The sequence below is a fragment of the Plecotus auritus genome (genome assembly GCF_963455305.1).
Source record: "Plecotus auritus genome assembly, chromosome: 3".
Classification (NCBI taxonomy): Eukaryota; Metazoa; Chordata; class Mammalia; order Chiroptera; family Vespertilionidae; genus Plecotus; species Plecotus auritus.
The window spans coordinates 176,654,197-176,672,169 of NC_137772.1; the positions used below are offsets into that span (position 1 = coordinate 176,654,197).

Here is a 17,973-nt window from a genome sequence, read left to right on the forward strand (position 1 = left end):
GCCTGTGCACCTAGAAGCAGAAATAAATAAGGCAGCATTTAATGAACCAGTCTCTCTCCCACCCAAGGAGCTCTGGGGAGGGTCAGCCTCTGCCATCCTAGGGGCTGGGATCCTTCTGGCTCTTGAGGAGGGGCTGGGGAGAGTGGGGAGTGAAGAATGCAGGCCACTCCTTACTGGCCTGCCCCTGGGGCGGCCGGTGAGCTCAGTGCTGTGTACACACTCTCTGAGGTCTGACCTCATGGCAGCAGCCTGCCCTGTCTCAGAGACACCCCCTCTCCATCAGACCCCAGCCCCTGGCCCCCACCCCAAGAGTCCCATCATGGGTTCCTGCTTCCATTTCTAACTGCAGCCTGGGGAGCGAGTACCTCCTCCCTAGCCCAGAGGACCCAGCTGTGGGGGAAGGAAGCTCTGCTGTCATGGGTTTGTTTTTTTGGGGGGGGGTTCCCCTGCAATTCAGGGGTGAGGGGCTAGCCCCTGTCTGACGCTGGTCAGTGGGCGGTCAGCTCCATGGTCTTCTTCCGCTCCTCCCGCTGCTCCTCCCAGTCCTCCTCAGGCTCATACGTGCCCTTGACGACGGCCACACGCTCAGTGAGGCTCAGGGAGTTGGGGAAGAGCAGGTAGAAGTAGAGGATGGCGGCCAGGGCAGCCCCCACGATGGGCCCCACCCAGAATACCTGATGGAGACAAGACGGCATCAGCGGGCTGAGCCCCAGGCCTCAGAGACCCCCACTCCCCGCCTCTAGAAGACAGACTCATGGACCCTCAAAAGAGACAGACATACGGACTCCCAGACCCCCAGAAAGACAGACTTTCTCCCACCTCAGGGAGATGGGATCACAGACACCCCAATGATAAGGATTTGGATCACAGACACCCACATCCTCAAAGGAGACAGACGAGATCCCCAGAGGCCAGGGCTCCTGTCCCTAAAGAGAGACAGATGAACCTTCAGAGGGAACAGACATATCGATCCTCAGAGAGACCGACAGAACTCCTCTCCCTCCCACATGGGGACAGGGTCAGACTCTGGAGGGAGACCATGAGCTCTCAAAGGATTGTCCAGAGAGACAGACCCATGGGAAGGAAGACTGTCCCAACCCCTCAACAGGGACAGGTAAGTAAACCATCAGGGAGGACAGACACACAGACTCCCAGAGGCACAGACAAAATCCTCAGAGAGCAGCCTAGAGGTGGGGATCCCCTCGCTTACCTAGAGAACAGACACACATAGTCCCCCCAGCCCCTCACCCTCAACAAGGGTCTCCTTGTCCATATAAATCTACCCCTGCCAGTGATCTGGCTGCATCCTATTCCCTACGGTGTCCCCTTCTCTCTCCAGCCACTGCTCCCCAGGCCCACCCCCAAGCTCTGGGCCCACAGCACCCAGAAAGGCCAGAGAGCCGCAGCTGGTGTCCCGGCCCTCGCTGCCAAGGATAAAGGGGCACCCAGACTCACCCAGTGTGCAGAGCTGAACCGCTTCATGACCACTGCGGGGCCGAAAGAGCGGGCTGGGTTCATGGAGCAGCCAGTGAAATAGATCTGGACAGAGAGAGGGAGGTGGTGAGGAGGACAAAGTGCATGTCTGCTCCCACCGAGCCCCAACTCTCCCAGGGTCACCCAGCAGTCCAGGGGCTCGGCCAGATCTCCAACTCAAGATCTTCAGTTCCTAGGCCAGTGACCTCTCCCTCCACAGGTCCCTGTGCACACGCCTCTCTTCTCTGTCCTGAGCTTGGGCTTGGTTTCCTGCCCCACTTCAACTCCCACTTTTCCCATCTTCCCTCGGGCTACAGAAGGTTTGGGGGGCTCCAGTCTGGGACACAGTCCAGCAGCCCCACCCCAGGCCCAACTGCAGGGCTCACTGGTCCAGAGAGGCACTGCTCTAGGGCCCCATTATTTGCCCTGAGGGGCTCCCCATAACCCCATCCACATGGCAGCTCTGCTCACCCCCACAAGGTGGCCCAGTGTGACGGACAGGCCAATGGACAGGGCCGGGGAGCCCACAGGGCAGGTGCGGCGGGAGTCGGTAGAGGAGAAGATGCAGAGCGCCAGCTGGAAGGTCAGAATCAGCTCCACCACCATGGCCTGGCCCGGCGTTGTGTTGTTGTTGAGCTGAAAGGGGAGGGAGGGTTAGGCTCGCCTCCCGGCTCTATGGCCAGGGGCCTGGAGAAATGGGTTTAGGGCCTCCGAGGACACCCCAGCCCAGTGCACATCAAGGCAGGGAGGTCAGCTGCCAAAGAGACTACATACTTCACAGTATGTACAAAGCCTGGGCGCAGGCCCATGGCCGCAGGGTGCTATGAGGGGAGCTTCTACTGGACACAGCCTTGTCAACGGTTCTGCCCAGTCTCCAACCCCCACAAGCTGGCATTTCCCCTCCCTCCTGTGGGCAGCTGCCCAGTTTGTCTACTGCACCCCCAGCCCACCTCCCGCCCGTGCCTGATCCACTGCCAGTGCCAACCTCAAACCCGTCTCTCCAGTGCGGCTGACTCACGGCTTGACAATGGCCGAGAAAATCCTCCTCTGTGTTTGACTAATGAACCCAGTTTGCATGGGACATGGGGGCTAAATCTGGGGCTTCGGGGAGGAGGAGGCAGCAGGGGGCCAGGAACAGGAACCAATATTCAACAGAGACCCTCACATTAGAATAGAACAGAATTAGGGGTTCACATGCATGATTTCTAAATGGGATCCCTTGACACCTGCTGTGGTAGGTGACCGCCATCCCCTGTAATGGCTGAGAAAAATGAGACCCAGAGAGGCCAGAGTCAGCAGAAGCCAAGACTGCAACCCGTCTCTCTGATGGTTCCATGAAACCACTCCACTGAGGAACAGACAGGAGCTGTGAGGGCGCAAGAGGAAGGCAGAACTCAGGGGGAGACAGGAGAAAAGGCAGGAGTTTCCGACAAAAAGGGGGGGGGGGGCAATAGGCACCAGGAGAGAGGCCAGGAAGGGGCAGCAAGAGGGGGAAGGTAAAAACCGGGAAGGCTGAGCAGGCACACCCCAGCCTGGGTACTCCTCTTCCTGGCCTCGGGTGTGCACTGGCCCACCCCCGTCGGGGCACTCACCGCATTGACGGCCAGATTGCCCCGCGCATTGACTGGTGCCAGCCCATAGAGGATGCCAGCCCCGGCAATGGCGCCCACCAGCTGGGCCACCACGTAGAAGACAGCCCGCAGCAGGGAGATCTGGTTGCCCACTAAGAGGGCCAGCGTGATGGCAGGGTTGATGTGGCCGCCGCTCACGGGCCCCAGCGCCTGGGCCAGGGTGCCTATGGCCAGGCCGAAGGCCAGCGAGATCTGGAGGATGGAGGGCAGCGCCGACGGCCACTGAAGGGCCGAGCCGAGGCCGAAGAAGACGAAGATGAGGGTGGCCAGGAACTCGGTGAACACAGCCTTGACGAAGGCCACGGAGCACACCTCCTTCTTCATGGTGGCCGTGGGGGCCGAGCGGGGCCGGGGGGCGCCCGTCGGGGCGGCGGCGCGGGGGACGAGGGACTGGCTCCCGGGCGCGGCGCGTTCTCCCGGGCCGTGAGCGCGGCTGGCGGCCTGGGGCGGGCGCTGCAGGGGTGCGCTATATAGAGGGCGGGCGCCCCCAGCCTGGGCCCGCGCGGGGGGGCAGGGGGCGGCTCCCGCGCTCCGCGGCCAGCGCCGCTCGCGGGGAGGGAACTTTGCGGCCCCCCCGGGCTCGCCGCCGCCCCGGGCCCCTCGAGGTCTCCAGCCCGGGCAGCGTGCGACCTGTCGGGGCCAGGTGACCCGGGCGGCGGCGTAGACCGGCCCCGCGGCCGGGGCCGCGCGCATGGTGCGCTCTGGGCGGCTCCCACGCTCAGCTCCGCGCCGTTTGTCCCGGGTCCCGCGGACACTTTGCTCGGCTCTCCCGTCCTACCGACCTCCGGCTGGCTGCCTCCGCCGGGCTTTCCCCCGCGCCGTGGTCTTCCCTTTTCTCCTCCGCGGGTCCTGGGTCCAGTTCCTCCTTTGCCTCCTGCGACCCGGGCATCCTCACCCGGCCTCACCCCCGGCGGGGTTGGAGTGATGCGATTCCTGAGGACAGCGCCACTCAGCTCCCTGCCGCCTGCTGGCGGGGGCGGCCGGCGGGCTGGGCCGTGCAGGGCCGTCCGGCCGTCGTGGGCCTCTCCCTGGCCGGGACCGGGCGGGCCTCCGGGGTTGGAGCGGGGGCGTTTTGGGAAAAGCGAGCACCGTGCCAGTCTTCCGCGCACCTGGCCATCCTGGACCCCAGCAGCCACAGGGCAGCCCTGGAAGGAGACGGTGGAGCCCTGGAGGCACCCTCTGCTTGGCAACCGTCCCAACCCCTCCAGCATGGCCTTCTTGGGGGGGTCACTTTGTACACGGGATGGGAGGGGGCATGGTCGGTTAGGGTTTAAGTCAGGGAAGAAGCCGTGGGACTTGGGGTGCTGGAGTGGGGTGTGGTGGTGGGGGTGCAGGGCACCGCTGACCTCCCATGCCGGGACTTGGCCCCTCCCGCCTTCCTTTCAGAAGCCCCCACTCTAGATCCCAGCTTTTCCTTCTCCTCCAGCTTCTGCTCCCCTCCTCTCCTCAGTCTCTTTAGTCTCATTGTCCTTCAAACTCTCACTCAGTCTTGAATTTCCTCCCTCTCTCTGCCTCTCCTCTGGCTTTCTCCTTCAGTCTGTTTCTCCAAACCCTGTCCATCTCTCTTTTTCAGACTTTTTGTATTTCTCTTTAGTCTCTCTCCTTCTCTACCTCTCTCTTTCTCTCCCTCTCCTTCTCCTTTCCATTTCTGTTCTCCCCCCACCACTTCCTTTTACAGTCTTAGCCTTAGCCTCTCTAGCCTCTCTCTCTAGTTCACTTTTCTTCTGCCTCTTAATTTCTGTGACGTTCTTGGTTTCTGTCTGTCTCTACCTCATTTCTATGTCTGTCTCTCTTCCATGTGCTCATTTTCAATGCCCCCAAAGTCAGGTCGTCCCACCCCTGGTCTGGGTGACACTTGCTTCCAGTTCCCACTGCTCTTCCTGTCTCCACCTTCTCTCTGAGCTCCTAGCTGCTACCCACCATTCCTCCCACCTCTCCCTTTTCCTATCTCCAGGTCAGGCACGTGGGGAATGAGGCTGGAGCGCCCTCAGGGCTTGGAGGAGGGGCAGGGAATGACTCTCAGGATCCCCGGAGAGGAGCTGTACTGAAGATTTCCCTCCTCCAACCCCCACCACTGTGTGTCCTTGGGAAGCACTTAGCACGGAGCCTGGCGCAGAGTAAGGCTAAATAAAGTTTCCTCATGTTGCAACTACAATTTAAAACGCCCCCTGAAGGCTCTGTGTGGAGCTAAGGTGGCGGTGCCGCAGAAGGAAAGAACAGGTGCTCCTCTGTCAGTCTGTCAGGTAGGGGCTAAGGAGCGGGACCGGGAGGAAAGCCAAGGGCCTAGAGGTCCGGGCTCTGGGCTCCGTGGCAGCTAAGAGGCCAAAGAAAACAGGGACCAAAGAAACCCTGCTATTGTTCCTCCTCCGTTCAGTGCTTCCTGCTGGAGCAGCTCCTCCCCCACATCTCTCCTCTTAAGGCAGGAGGTCTGACTGTCCTTTCCGCCTTGGATCCTGGGGCCCTGCTCCTGGCAGAGCATGGCAGCTGTGTGTAGGGTTTTCATCTGGGCTTGGGGTTCAGGGCTTGTTGTGGGCCTGGCCCAGACTGGAACAAGGACCCTGATAACCCCACAGGCTTTGAGGGCTGTTGAACTCGCCTCCAGTCTGCACCCTTCCACATTCTTTCTTATCTTCTCTCTGTGGGCACTGTCTTCATGAGCCCACAGGTCTCTGGGAGTGGGAAGGACTCAGCAGTGCTCACAGGAGACTGGCCACCAGGGGAAGCTCCTGCTTGAGGATTTGGCCCAATCCTTTACATCTAACCAAGGTCTTTGGCCTCCACTGTGTGATTCGATTCTGAGCTCCGTGTGAGGTAACCCAGGCTCAGAGGTCCAGAGTCACACCGTGACCTGAGAGGGGACCCACAGTGTCACCGGGAATGGGCTTGGTGTGGCTGAAGAAGGAGACCTGGCTGTTAAGATTGCTCAGATGGGGCAGCTGGTTGTGTTTCCTGGGCCTGTGCTTGAAATCCTTCCCTCTCTTCAACTCTCTATGAGGGTCACTCAGTCCCCAGGTTGTCACAAAGAACTATAGGAGCTCCTGTGTCATGGACTTGTCTTTTCTCTGAGCACCAGAGCCCTGTTCTGCCAGCCCCAGAGGAGTGCTTCCCTGGGACCTTCGTGGGCTGGGAGATGGGTCTCCCCATTTGTGGCAGAGAGAGTTAGAATATCTCAGGGAGGGCTCCTTCCCTCCTTCCCTGATATAGGGACCACTGTATTCTCTGTGGGGGTGGTGGTGGTGGTGGGGGTAACTGACAGGAGGTGATGCCCCTGGGGCTACACATATCCCCAGTGTTGGGAAATAGTCATTCATTCACTCCATACAGAGTTATATAAAGTACTTATTATGTACTTGGCACTGTTCTAGGCACTGGGGATATAGCTATGAGGTAGCAGACAACATCTCTGCCTCGTGGAGCTAATATTCTAGTGAAAAGAGACAGATAACAAATAATGGACATATGCAGATTATATAGTACAATAAAATCTGTTAAGTGCTATGGAAAAATAGGGTATGTGCTGGGGTGGGAGTGGAGTTTCTTTGAAACTGTAAAGGGGTATCAGTGTAGGTCTTACGGAGAAGGTGACAGCTAAACAAAGACTTGAAAGAGGAGAGGGAGAGAACCATGCATATGTCTGAGGGAAGAGCATTCCAGGCAGAGGGAGCTGCCAGTGTTGCTGGAGCAGAGGGAGCAAGGGGAAGCTTAAGGAGGTGAGGACAGAGGTGGTGGGGGTGGGTAGACCTGTGCACCTCCAAAGGACTGCTGCCTTCACTTGAGAGATCAAGGAAGTCACTGAGTCGAGGACTGATGTGGTCTGACAAAGTCTGCAACATGACCCCTCTGCTGCGGTGTTGAGAAGAGACTGGAGGGGCAGGAATGGAAGCAGGGGGACTGATAGGGACCTATCCAGGGAGAGATGATGGTGGCCTGGACCTGAAGTGAGGATGACTGGATTCTGGATCTCCTGTGAAGGTAGAACTGACAGGATTCTCTGATGGGGCTCAGGTGGCAAGTGAGAGCAAGGAGTCAAGGATAATGAGCTTTTTGGCCTGAGCAGCTGGAAAAATGGAGTTGTTATCAGTTGAGAAGAAAAGACTGTGGGAAGAGCAGGTGTTTTTTTAAAAAATATATTTTTATTGATTTTAGAGAGGAAGGGAGATGGAGAGAGAGATAGAAACATCAATGATGAGAGAGAATCATTGATTGGCTACCTCCTGCACGCCTCACACTGGGGATTGAGCCTGCAACCCGGGCATGTGCCCTGACTGGGAATCAAACCGTGACCTCCTGGTTTATAGGTCGATACTCAACCACTGAGCCAGTGCGTCTGGGCATAGGAAGCGCAGGTTTGGAGAGAAGAGCAGGTGGTCAGTTTTGAACACGTGGAGCATTAGGTTTGTCCCAGACCCTGGAGGTTCCTGCCCTGATTTTCCAACACAGTGCTACAGCCAGCACGAGGGGACCAAAAGGGGCTGCTCTTGACTCTGTCTGCAGGCTACACAGCCTACCCATGTCTTGGTGCCCTCTCCATGGTACCACCTGGGTTACAGAGCCCGGATGCTCATCTGGCCAGGTTGCCACCAATTAGTTGAGCATTGAAATCCTTGCTGACCATTCCTAACAGCAGCTCTGGGGAGCCCAGGACGTGCCAGAGACCCCAGTCTGCCTGCTAACACTTTGGACTGTACTGACCATTTCTAAGTTGTGGAAGAAACAGCACTGGTTTGCAAATATGCATTTATTGAGCTTACGATATGCAGGGTACTGTGCCAGACAACACAGATGAGTGAAGATAGACAGGAGAATGCCATCTGAGAACTGGGAGGAGCCCTGCCCCTGTAGGGCATACAGTCTGGCTGGGGGGCATTGCATATATACAGCTTAAAGATACAAAACATCAAAGCAACATTTGCAGGTGCAAAGTCCTTATCTGGCACAACGTGGGGCTATGGGAATGGATGCTACTGGGACCCAGTGGTCAGCTACCTCCTCCCCTCAGCTCAGAGCCTTCTCTGTCCCCAGCCTGGGGACCTATCCACCTGCCTCTATGCTGCCCGGCCTCTGTCTGGTTTGAGGTGTGACTGACTTCCATCCTCCTCCACACTGAGTGCTCTTCAAGGGCAGAAACCAGCCCCGTGTTCTTCGTCATTTTATTCCTGCCCTGCCACAGTCCTCCCCAAGGCCCCGTGTCCACCACGAGTCAGTGGTTTGGGCTGAACAGGCTCAGTTGCGTGGTTTGGTGTCTGCCAGGGGCTTCCAAGCAGGGCCTAGGACTTGCCTCAGACCAGACCTGGTCTCCTCTGACTTCTGCCTGGAAAGATCATGGGGTTTTGAATAAAAGGCCTCAGTTCAAGTCTTGTCTCCACGACTTTAGACCTGTTTCTTAGCTTCAGTTTATAAAAGAGGAAGAACAGTACAGGGATGGGCCACTTAACGAGGGGGATACATTCTGAGAAATGCATCATTAGGCAATCTTGTCGTTGTGTGAACATCATAGAGTGAACTTACACAAACCCGGATAGAATAAACCCAGTAATTGTGTGTGCTATACATTTATACTACTGACGGCACAGTACGTTTGTTTGCACCAGCATCATCACAAACATGTAATTGTTGTGCTATGATGTTACGATGCTTTGATGGCTACGATTGTCACTAGATGATAGGAATTTCAGCTCCATTATAATCTTATGAGACCACCCGTCGCATATGTGATGAGTTGTTGACCTAAATGTCATTTTGCGGCGCATGACAGTGTTTGCCCTGCCTATCCCGCAGGGTTGGGTTAAGGGAGTACTTTGGAAATAAAACCCCGCATGGTTGGGGGCCACTGTCCTTCCCTAACCTGCCTGCAGTTTTAGGAGGATTAAGTGAGATAACGCATGTAAAGCACCCAGCACAGAGGCTGGGACACAAGAGATGCTCAAAGGTGTCAGTTCTCCTCCAACCCCATCACTTTGAATTTTGCCTTGAACTCTGACCTTAGTAACCCTAATCTGGGCAATCAGGGCTAGAAGTGGTGGGGATCTCACATTTAGTTCTGAGGGAGATGAAATCCAGGAAGTGAAACAGATATCGGGAGAAATTCTTGGTAACTTCTGAAGGGATAGGTTGAGGTGAGGTGGGGTGAAACACATCCAGGCTTGGCCCACAGCTCAGTGCCCTGCTATCTCTGAACTTTCAGAGAAGGACAGTCAGTTACCAGGAGTACTGCCTTGGAGGTCACTTTGGCCTCTGACTTGACTCTTCTCCCTGTAATGAGGTCAAGTGGCTGGTCCCGGGGGTGGGGGGGAGTGGGGAGAGGAAGAATCACCTCCAATGACCCAGAGCGGCCTTTTTCTGAACCCAAAGGGAGCTTTGGTCAAGGAAGAAAAAAAAAAAAGACAGATGCAGAGTGGGCACAATTACAGAAATGTTCCTGGTACTCAGTCCATCTCTGAAGGGAGAGGAGGGCAGGAAGGGGCTGGAGACTCTGGTGCACAGTGGGTGCTTGGCGCAGTGTGGTACAGATACATATAAACGCCCTGAAAGCATGAAGGCATCAGAGAGCATGCAGAAGGGGCTCAAGGTGTGATTCTTACGTTAGCTATGCAGCAGGCTGGAGAGGAAGGAGAGAATGGATGGTCTGGGTGGTGGGAAGAAAGGAGAGAACAACCAGCGCGCACTCAGGTCAGGAGAGTTTGAGAGGCCGGACCAGGAAGGGGCCAGACCCAAGCCTAGCTCCTTCTGCCAGCACCTGGGGTTCTCGGGGCTCTCCTTTGCTCTGACTACCAACTAAAAGAGGTAAAAAGAGGAGGGGGTCAGGCCCCTTCTTCATTCTAGCCCCAGGAAGCAGAAATGGTGAAATGATTTCAATAATGAGCGATAATGGTATGAGGAATCACAGTTCACACAGCATCTTTACATGCAGCATCTCACTTAATCCCACTTAATATCATTTGACAGCCAACGCACTGGCCTGGAAACTTAGAAGCCCAGGCTCTAGACACAAACCTGCCTCTGCCTGGACAAGTTGTTTCCCTTCTCTGGTCCTGAGAGTGCTAGGCTACTCTCTCCACAAAACTGTCCTGTGGTGGGGCTGGAGGGAGGCGGCACTGGGAATGAGGAGGGGCGGAGAGGGGAAGAGCTGCTGCTTGGGGAGGGGGGCCTGTGGTGGGATGGGCGATGGAGGGGTGTTGCCTGGTGCCTGTGGTTTCATGCCTAAGTGCCTTCCTTGCTCAGCCAGCCACAGGGTGTGCTGGGTGAGAGGGCTCACTTGCGAAATGGAGTGTCTCCTTTCCAGAAGTGTCTAGTTGCAAATTTCTCCCTCTCCCAAGACAAAAGCCAGGGGCCCACAAAGAACTTTTGTTTTCTCTGTCACAGTGGGAGGCTAATCTCTAGGTCTAGAGCCCCCTGGAGGTGGGGGCACATGCACACATGTTGGTCACATGCACATACACACACACCTGCTTCCTCCCTTGGAGAGATCCTCCCTCAGAGCAGAAGGAGGTCCTTGGCCCCCCACTTTTCCTTTTTTCCAGAGGTCATTTCTGCGGGAGCCATTCTCTGGTTGACACCTTTCCGCCTCTAGCAGTGGGTCCTGACAAGTCTTAGTCCAGCGTTGAGCTTGGGGAAATTTTCCAGGAGGGGCAGGGTAGGGAATTCAGGTGCTTGCCTCAGCCCTCTCAAAGTGGCCTCCAGACCCTCCCTTCTCCAGGGAGCACACTCTTAGAGCGCCTGGGAGGACCCCTGGCAAGGACTCATCCGAGGCAGAGGAAGTGGAGTTAGTGTAGTAAGGGAGGAAGGGGTCAAGGGGAAGGTGAGGGAGAGAGGTCACCAGCCAGTGCACACATGCACCACCACAGGCACACTTGCTCACACTCAGGAGCATGCACAACCCTACACCTGGGGACAGAGAGGCATTCGGGAATGAACAGGCACACTAGCAAAACCCCATTCCCAGACCCCCCATGATGGGGTCTGCACACTCTCCCCCCAACCCCATCCACTACTGGAGACAGGCTCTCCAGAATCTTCCTCTGCCCGCTCACCCGCCCTCCTTTCCCAGCTCGGTCCCCACGTCCCCAGCTCCCTGCAAGGGGCCAGAGAGAGTCCACTGCTCTCCAATCTGCAGCCGATGGTCGGCCGGCTCACCACCGCCCTGCACCCCGGGAGTCGTGCAGGCCCTGGAAGCAGCTACTCTGCCCTGGGGGCCAACGTTGGACCCGGGACGGGGCGGGTGGGCTGGCAGGGGTGGCGGTGCCCTCGGAGTCCCGGCAGGACCTGGGCCGCAGGAGCTGGGGCCGGGCCGTCGGGCGGGTGGGCGGGGCGCCTAGGCCTTGCTGCCGCGCGGGAGGCTCTGCGGCGAGTGCAGCTCCACCGACTGCCGCCGCCGCACCTCGCGCTCCTCCCAGTCGGTGTCGGGCTCCAGCCCCTTCAGCACGGCCAGGCGCTCCGACAGGCTCTTGGAGGACGGGAACAGGACGTAGTTGTAGAGGAGGGAGCCCAAGATGGCGCCGACCAGGGGTCCGATCCAGAAGACCTGCGGGCGGGAGCGGAGGGCGCTGGGGGTGGGGCGCGGGGCGCCGGGCGCCGGGCGCCGGGCGCCGGGCGCCGGGCGCCGGGCGCGGGGCGCGGGGACCTGCTCCTCTCCCGCCGCGGGTGCGGGCGGGGCCTCACACGGGTATAAAGTGCGTGTCCTGTGATTAGAAATGACCACGCGGGCTGTTGGGGGAGACCTGTGAGTTGGGGCTCAGGGTGCGGATTCCCCAGCGGACTGCCTGGGTGAACCTGGACACCTGATTCACCCGCTCTGTGCCTCAGTTTCCTTTCATTATAACACCGCCCAGGGTTGTGAAAACGAAAGGAGTTAATATAGAATAAGGCCTGGCACACACTGAGCACTAGATAAGCGCCAAATAAAAATATGTGTTCGCCAGCATAACTATTACCGTTTATCAAGTCCTAAGGCACCGAGGGGCCTGTTTACACCAGTGACCTCACTTAATCCTTCCCGAAGGCAGTGAGGCCAGAGCGCCATGGTCCTCACTTACAGACCGGGAAACTGAGTCTTTCAGCATCAGACCTGCAGGGTGGGCCCCAGGGACCCGGGGGAAGGTGTGGAGCATCCCTCCCCCATCTGTTCCAGCCCTGGCTGAGCTGGGTTTCTGGGGAGGGGAGGAAGGGTGGGAGGGTTCTGCCATTACCCAGTGGTCATCAAATTTGCCGGTGACAACAGCCGGAGCCAGGGAGCGGGCAGGATTCATGGAGCAGCCAGTGTAGTGGATCTGCAGTGGGAGGCAGGGGAAGGGGAGAGAAAAGAGGGGAGGCCTGGGCATGGAGTCCTGTGCCCCTCTCCAGACCTTGAGCTCAACCTAAAGGGAGTCTACCCCTCTCCCCTCCAACCAATTAAGTTCATATTTACTGGGCTCTATTCCTTTGAGGCTGGAGTGATACCTGTCCTTGGGTATCTGGCAGTCAGACCCTCTGGGGTGTGTCTGTCTTTCGTGGGAGTCTGTATCTGTCCCTCTGGGGTTTTTGTCTGCCATTTGGGGGGATTCTGTGTATCTGTCTCTAGAGTGGTCTCTGGGTCTGTTTCTTTGGGGAAAAGCCTGTGTATACAGTGAGGCTGAGGCCATGACCTACCCCAAGGAGGTGGCCCAGGGCCACGGAGAAGCCGATGGATAGGGCAGGGGTGCCCAGGTTGTCTCCACGACGCTCATCGGTAGAGGCGAAGATGCAGAGCACCAGCTGCAGGGTTAGGAAGAGCTCCACAGTGACGGCCTGGCCACCTGTCGTGTTGTTGCTGAGCTGAGGACAGAGAGGGGAAACAGTGAGCATGCTCCCCGCACTGGCTCCATCATCCTGTCAAGACTCCAGAGCGGCTTGTGGGCTGGCTGGGAGCCAGAACACCTGGGCTCACCAGCCACCTTGGTCCAAACTACTGATGGCTTCTTCCTGGGCCTGTGGCCCAAAGGCAGAGGGATGGACTCAGAGACTGCCCGTGATTCCACAGTCAGAGGTAGGAAAAATGACTCCATAGCCCATGAGATTTGGGGGCGGGGATTGTGTGCCTACAATGTGAGTGGAAAAGGATGTGGAATCCAGAATTTCTGTTTCTTTTCTTTTTAATGTTTTTATTGATTTCAGAGAGGAAGGGAGAGGGAGAGCGAGCTAGAAACATCAATGATGAGAGCAAATCATTGATTGGCTGCCTCCAGTATGCCTCTCACCCGGGACTGAGCCCACAACCCGGGCATGTGCTGTGACCGGGAATTGAACCATGACCTCTTGGTTCATAGATCAATGCTCAACCACTGAGCCATATCGGACAGGCCAAAATTTCTGTTTCTTGAAGAGCAAGAAGATAAAAGGTTTTGAATACAGCAGGAAGTTTAGGCCAGGTAACAGGAAGGCCTTCCTCTCTCCCTAGGCCATAAAATACTGGTGTAACCAGAGGTCTATGGTCAAAGGGCTCCCAGGGACAGGGACTAGTGTCTGGGGATAGTCCTAGTATGCCCCTTACCCCCCCACCCCAAGTCTAGCATATGACTCTTTCCTCTAACCTTTGACTGTTCCCTTTGACTTTGCCTGTTTCCCATTGCATTTCAGGCCTCAGTTTTGCCCTGTGGATTTGCTTTCTGCACATACCATGGAAGTTGAGGTGCGGGTGCTGGAGCCCTGCATTGTGATGCCTCCATACCCATGTGGGGTGCCTGTGACCCCATCAGACCCTGCCTTGGGCAATGAGAGAACTTGAGGCCAAGCAAAGAGGTAATTTCATAACTGGACCACACCCAGAACTGGATTTCTCTCTGGGTTTTGTCATTCTGTGCCCTACACCCTGCCCTTTGGGGCTGGGCACTGAACCAGGTAGAGCTGTGACAGCTCTCACCTCCCATGCCCCTTCTTCAGGCCTTGAAACCCGACCCCTGGATCTTAGCCATTGGGCTGTCACTGTTGGGTCTCCTAGAGCCTATTCTCAATCCCCTGTGACCCAATGTCAAAGCCTGTAGTGGGGGACAGTGAAAGGCACTTTAAAGGCAGACACTTTGGAGGCCTCTGACTTACCATGGGCCCCTATTTACTTCAGCCTCAGTTTGTCCTTCTGTAAAATGGGGATAACAAAATTCAGGAGGAACTGTGTGAGGACTGGAATCGACAGTGGCAGAGCCCCAGCCACATTCCTGCTGGTAAATGGCTGCGCTAAGGGAGACGGTGTGGACATGGGTTTGGTGTCAGATGGCTCTGGGTCCACTTCCAGGTACTGACACTTACTGGTTCTGTGACTTGAATCAGTTGAATGCTGAGCCTCAATTTACTGCTCATGGTAGAGGATCACAGAATTCACCTTACCGAATTATACCAAGAATGGGATGATATCTGGCCTGGCACAGAGCAGGCGCACATCAATGGAAACTCCCTGGTGGGCCGGTTAGCCTTTCTAAGGACCTCTAGCCTCCAGGTAAGTCAGCGCCATGGCTGCCTCCCTCCAGCCAGGCGGGGTTCTCCTCAGTTCCTCAAGGTAGTGGTAACCTTGGGGGAAACCTCCCAGACCCTCCCATTCTGCGGCTCCAGTCAGCTATGACATGATGGAGGAACAAGACTGAGAGTCCCCCTGTCCCCTTAGCAATCCGTCACCCTGCTATTAGAGGAGATTCCTCAGTCACATTCTGAGACTTTCTTGGCCCTGTTCTCAGGAAGTTGCTCTTTCAGTCTAAGTGAACCTCCCCTTGCTGCCAACTAAATCAATTTTGTCCTCAGTGGAAATGGTCACATTCCTCAGTCTGTCCCTGCCATGGCCATCCTAGCCTTTTCTCAGCCCTGAGCCCCCAGCCCCATCACATTGTCCATTCGGGAGAAGTAAGGAGAGAGAAGCTCCCCAGTTGGGATACCTATGCCCCTCGTATGAGAAAGGGCCACTCATGCAGCGGAGCGGGTGGCCACAGGGACTGTGCAGGACTCTTCGGACACACCAGAGCTCTAACCTAGTGGCCCAGGGAAAGAGCAGGCCAAAAATGCAGGAAACTGAGGCCCGAAAGAGGCACTTGCTGTCTGGGCTTGGGCTTGTGGGGGGAGGAGGGCGGGAGTCGGGGTTCTGATGAGGGGCACAGACCATTCCTCCCCACCCTCACCCTCAGATGCCCAGGTCTTGCCCAGACCCACGAGAGGAGCGGGTGGGGGCATGGAGGAGCTGCGGCATCACCCTCAGCTCCCAACGCACCCAAGTGCCGGGTTAGCCACCATTCATGAAGTCAGCAGTTAGCTCACAGGCTCCAGGGTCTGGAGAGACAGCGCCCCTCTGCTGCCCCCTGGGTTCTGGTACTTTCTCTGGTATTGACACACTGTAGAACTTTTGGCTTGTACTTCCCTTCTCTGAGCCTCAGCTTCCTTGTTTGCAAAACAAGACTTAGGTGATGGCTCAGGTTGGAAGATCGTGAGTTTTGCAGCCAAACCTGGGTCTGAAGCCTGGCTCTGAAGCCTGGCTGTGGCACTTGCCCTCTCTGAGCCTCAGTTCCCATATTCTTAAGGAAGGACGTACCCATCCCTACTTTGCAGCGCTGTTGTGAGGTGTCCTTGCGAGGCTCGTGAGGAGCCCCTCGCAGGAGGCCGGTACATGCTGAAGAAAAGGTGGGTCCTTCTCTCCTCAGAAGACCCACGGGACTCACTCTGAGGTTCCTCCCAGCTCGGAAAGCACTTCTACTTTGGGACCCTGTCCTCCACCGAGTCCTAGCCCAGGTCTTCCTCCACGAGGGAGGGCAGAAGGTACCAGCAGTGCCGGGGGTATCGTATCTGCTTCAGCTCTGGCCCTGTTGCTCCTTCCACCTGTTTCTCCTGTGGCAGCTGTGTTCCTGGTTCCAGCACCTCTGCCCCCACCCCCGCAGCCTCTCTCCCTCTGTCTCTCTCCACACCCAGACCCTCACCCAGACCTGTTCCCTCCATCCCATCCGCCCCTGGGGAGGAGGTGCAGCTCAGGCTACTCACCGCATTGATGGCCAGGTCCCCTCGGATGTCTTCTGGTGTGATCTCGTGCAGCAGAGCGGCTCCTGCCACGGCCCCCAGCAGCTGGGCAGCCACGTAGAAGGCCGCCCGGAGAAAGGAGACGTGGCAGCCCACCAGGCAGGCCACAGTCACGGCAGGGTTGATGTGGGCCCCGCTGACGTGGCCCAGCGCCTGCACCAGGGTGCCGATAGCCAAGCCGAAGGCCATGGCGATCTGCAGCACAGAGGGCAGGGCCTGCGGCCAGTTGAGGGCCGAGCCCAGGCCAAAGAAGACGAAGAGGAGAGTGGCTAGGAACTCTGCAAATACGGCCCTGGAGAAGGCTATGGACCGGAGTTCCCACATGCTGCCGAGCTTTCCGTGGGCTGGCCCAGCTGGCTCAGGGCAGAGGCTTGGGTCTCTCTCCCTCTCTCCCTCTCTCCCTCTGTCTCTCTCTCTCAGGGTTTCTGGGGAGGCTGGGTCATGGGCATTTACAGGGTCCTTCCATCCAGCATTTGGACACGTGGGGCGGAGGTGGAGTTTAGACTAATACTTCCTCACCCCTATGGCTTCCCCCTGCCCCCACTCCCCACCCCTGCCCACCACATGCCTATCACCCCATCTTGGCCTTCACAGCTGACTAATGTTCCCCATTAATGAGCTCCAGATAAGGACTGACGTCCCCTGGTTTTCCGTGTTTGTCCCCTCGGTTAACCCCAGGGCTGTTGCCCCAGGGCCTCCCGGGCCCCCATAGGCCCTGTGAATGGGGATTCTGTAGGAGATTTGCCAAAACCCCTCTCTCTAACTCAAACTGTTGGCCAAGGCAGGGGCAATGCTTCACCCAAAACTGACCAGGGGAGAGGATGTCAGTGCTACCCCTTCTAGTGACTGGGAAGTTCTTCCTGCTGTCTGACCTCCAGTTATTTCGTCTTTAAGGGGATGGAAAACAACTGGTTGGCTGTACGCGGACCTTCCAAGGCACAAAGGTTTTGTGTCTCTTCTGTGCTTGCTTTCTTGCAGCCAACCACCCGTAAGTCATTAAGCTTCACCCCCTCCCTGGAACCCCAGCCAAATGGCAGCTCCCACGGCCTGGAGGCAGGGGCGGTTCCAGTGGCAGTGGGACCCTGGCCCTGGGTGACGGCGTGAACCTGGGGTTGACAGGCAGCTGCGGGCTTCCATTCCAGCACCCCCTTGTCCCTCTTTGTGAACCCCTTCTCATCCAGCTCTGTAAAAAGGGGACAATAACGACCTTACCGGATTGGGGTTTGGATTAAATAAAATAATGTACATACGATGCTCAAAGCAGTGCCTGGCCCACAGTAAGCCATCAATTAATACCAGCTATTATTAATAGTATTATTTATACTCCGAGGAGAGTAAGTCTCCCCGAACTCACATGTTAGGGTTCTAGAAGCTGGACAGAATCTGGGTACCCCCTGGAGCTCAGAGCCACACGGGGCTCTGGGGAGGACATTTCTGAGAGGCAGTGAGCTGTGCAGCCTTATGGAGGCCTCAGTGCTCGGTAGGCGGCTCTCCAGCCTGGGTGCCCACGCAGCCCAGCACCGGGCAATGCCATTTCCTGCCATCAATGCTGCTCCAGCCCAGGGTCTAGGAAGCATTTGGGTCTGGGAACCCCCTCCCCCCGCCCCCACCCTGCCCCGGCCTAACACCCTGCTCTTCCCAATCCCCCCAGCCCTGTTCCCTTTCCTGGGGATGAAAAAGCAGGGTCAGTCTTGGAATGTGGTCAGGAGGACTAGCTTTTGGGCCCTGCTCTGCCTCCTGACCAGCAGTCCCAGTCCCAGTCCCAGGAATGGAAATCTGGGCCGGTGGGAGACTGTAGAGTAGAACCCCTTGTATTGTATTACAGGGGGTCATTGAGGTCCAGGGAGGGCCAGTGACTCATCTGAGGTGG

The 17,973-nt window shown here is 57.2% G+C and overlaps 2 protein-coding genes across 2 annotated transcripts; both read right to left on the reverse strand.

The window, feature by feature from the left end:
- Positions 1–488: 488 nt before the first annotated feature.
- Positions 489–3,542, reverse strand: AQP5 (aquaporin 5; the record flags this gene model as incomplete). The annotated part of the gene is made up of 4 exons (XM_080661866.1): positions 3,066–3,542; positions 1,945–2,109; positions 1,456–1,539; positions 489–674 (listed from the first exon to the last, which is right to left on the reverse strand). Exons 1-4 carry the CDS (start codon positions 3,426–3,428, stop codon positions 489–491), a joined length of 798 nt encoding a protein of 265 aa, XP_080517992.1. The 5' UTR covers positions 3,429–3,542.
- A 3,688-nt stretch (positions 3,543–7,230) lies between these two features.
- AQP2 (aquaporin 2) lies at positions 7,231–16,523 on the reverse strand. Its single transcript, XM_080660735.1, has 4 exons — positions 16,068–16,523; positions 12,729–12,893; positions 12,290–12,370; positions 7,231–11,625 (listed from the first exon to the last, which is right to left on the reverse strand). Exons 1-4 carry the CDS (start codon positions 16,425–16,427, stop codon positions 11,416–11,418), a joined length of 816 nt encoding a protein of 271 aa, XP_080516861.1. The 5' UTR covers positions 16,428–16,523; the 3' UTR covers positions 7,231–11,415.
- Between the last annotated feature and the right edge of the window lie 1,450 nt (positions 16,524–17,973).

Bases quoted from the DNA above. Each gene is read 5' to 3' on its own strand.
- AQP2 (XM_080660735.1), bottom strand. From the start codon at position 16,427: ATGTGGGAACTCCGGTCCATAGCCTTCTCCAGGGCCGTATTTGCAGAG. The intron at 12,894-16,067 runs GTGAGTAGCCTG...CTCTGTCCTCAG, and splicing joins GGGACCTGGCCATCAATGCG to CTCAGCAACAACACGACAGG. The intron at 12,371-12,728 runs GTAGGTCATGGC...CTCCCACTGCAG, and splicing joins CCCTGGGCCACCTCCTTGGG to ATCCACTACACTGGCTGCTC.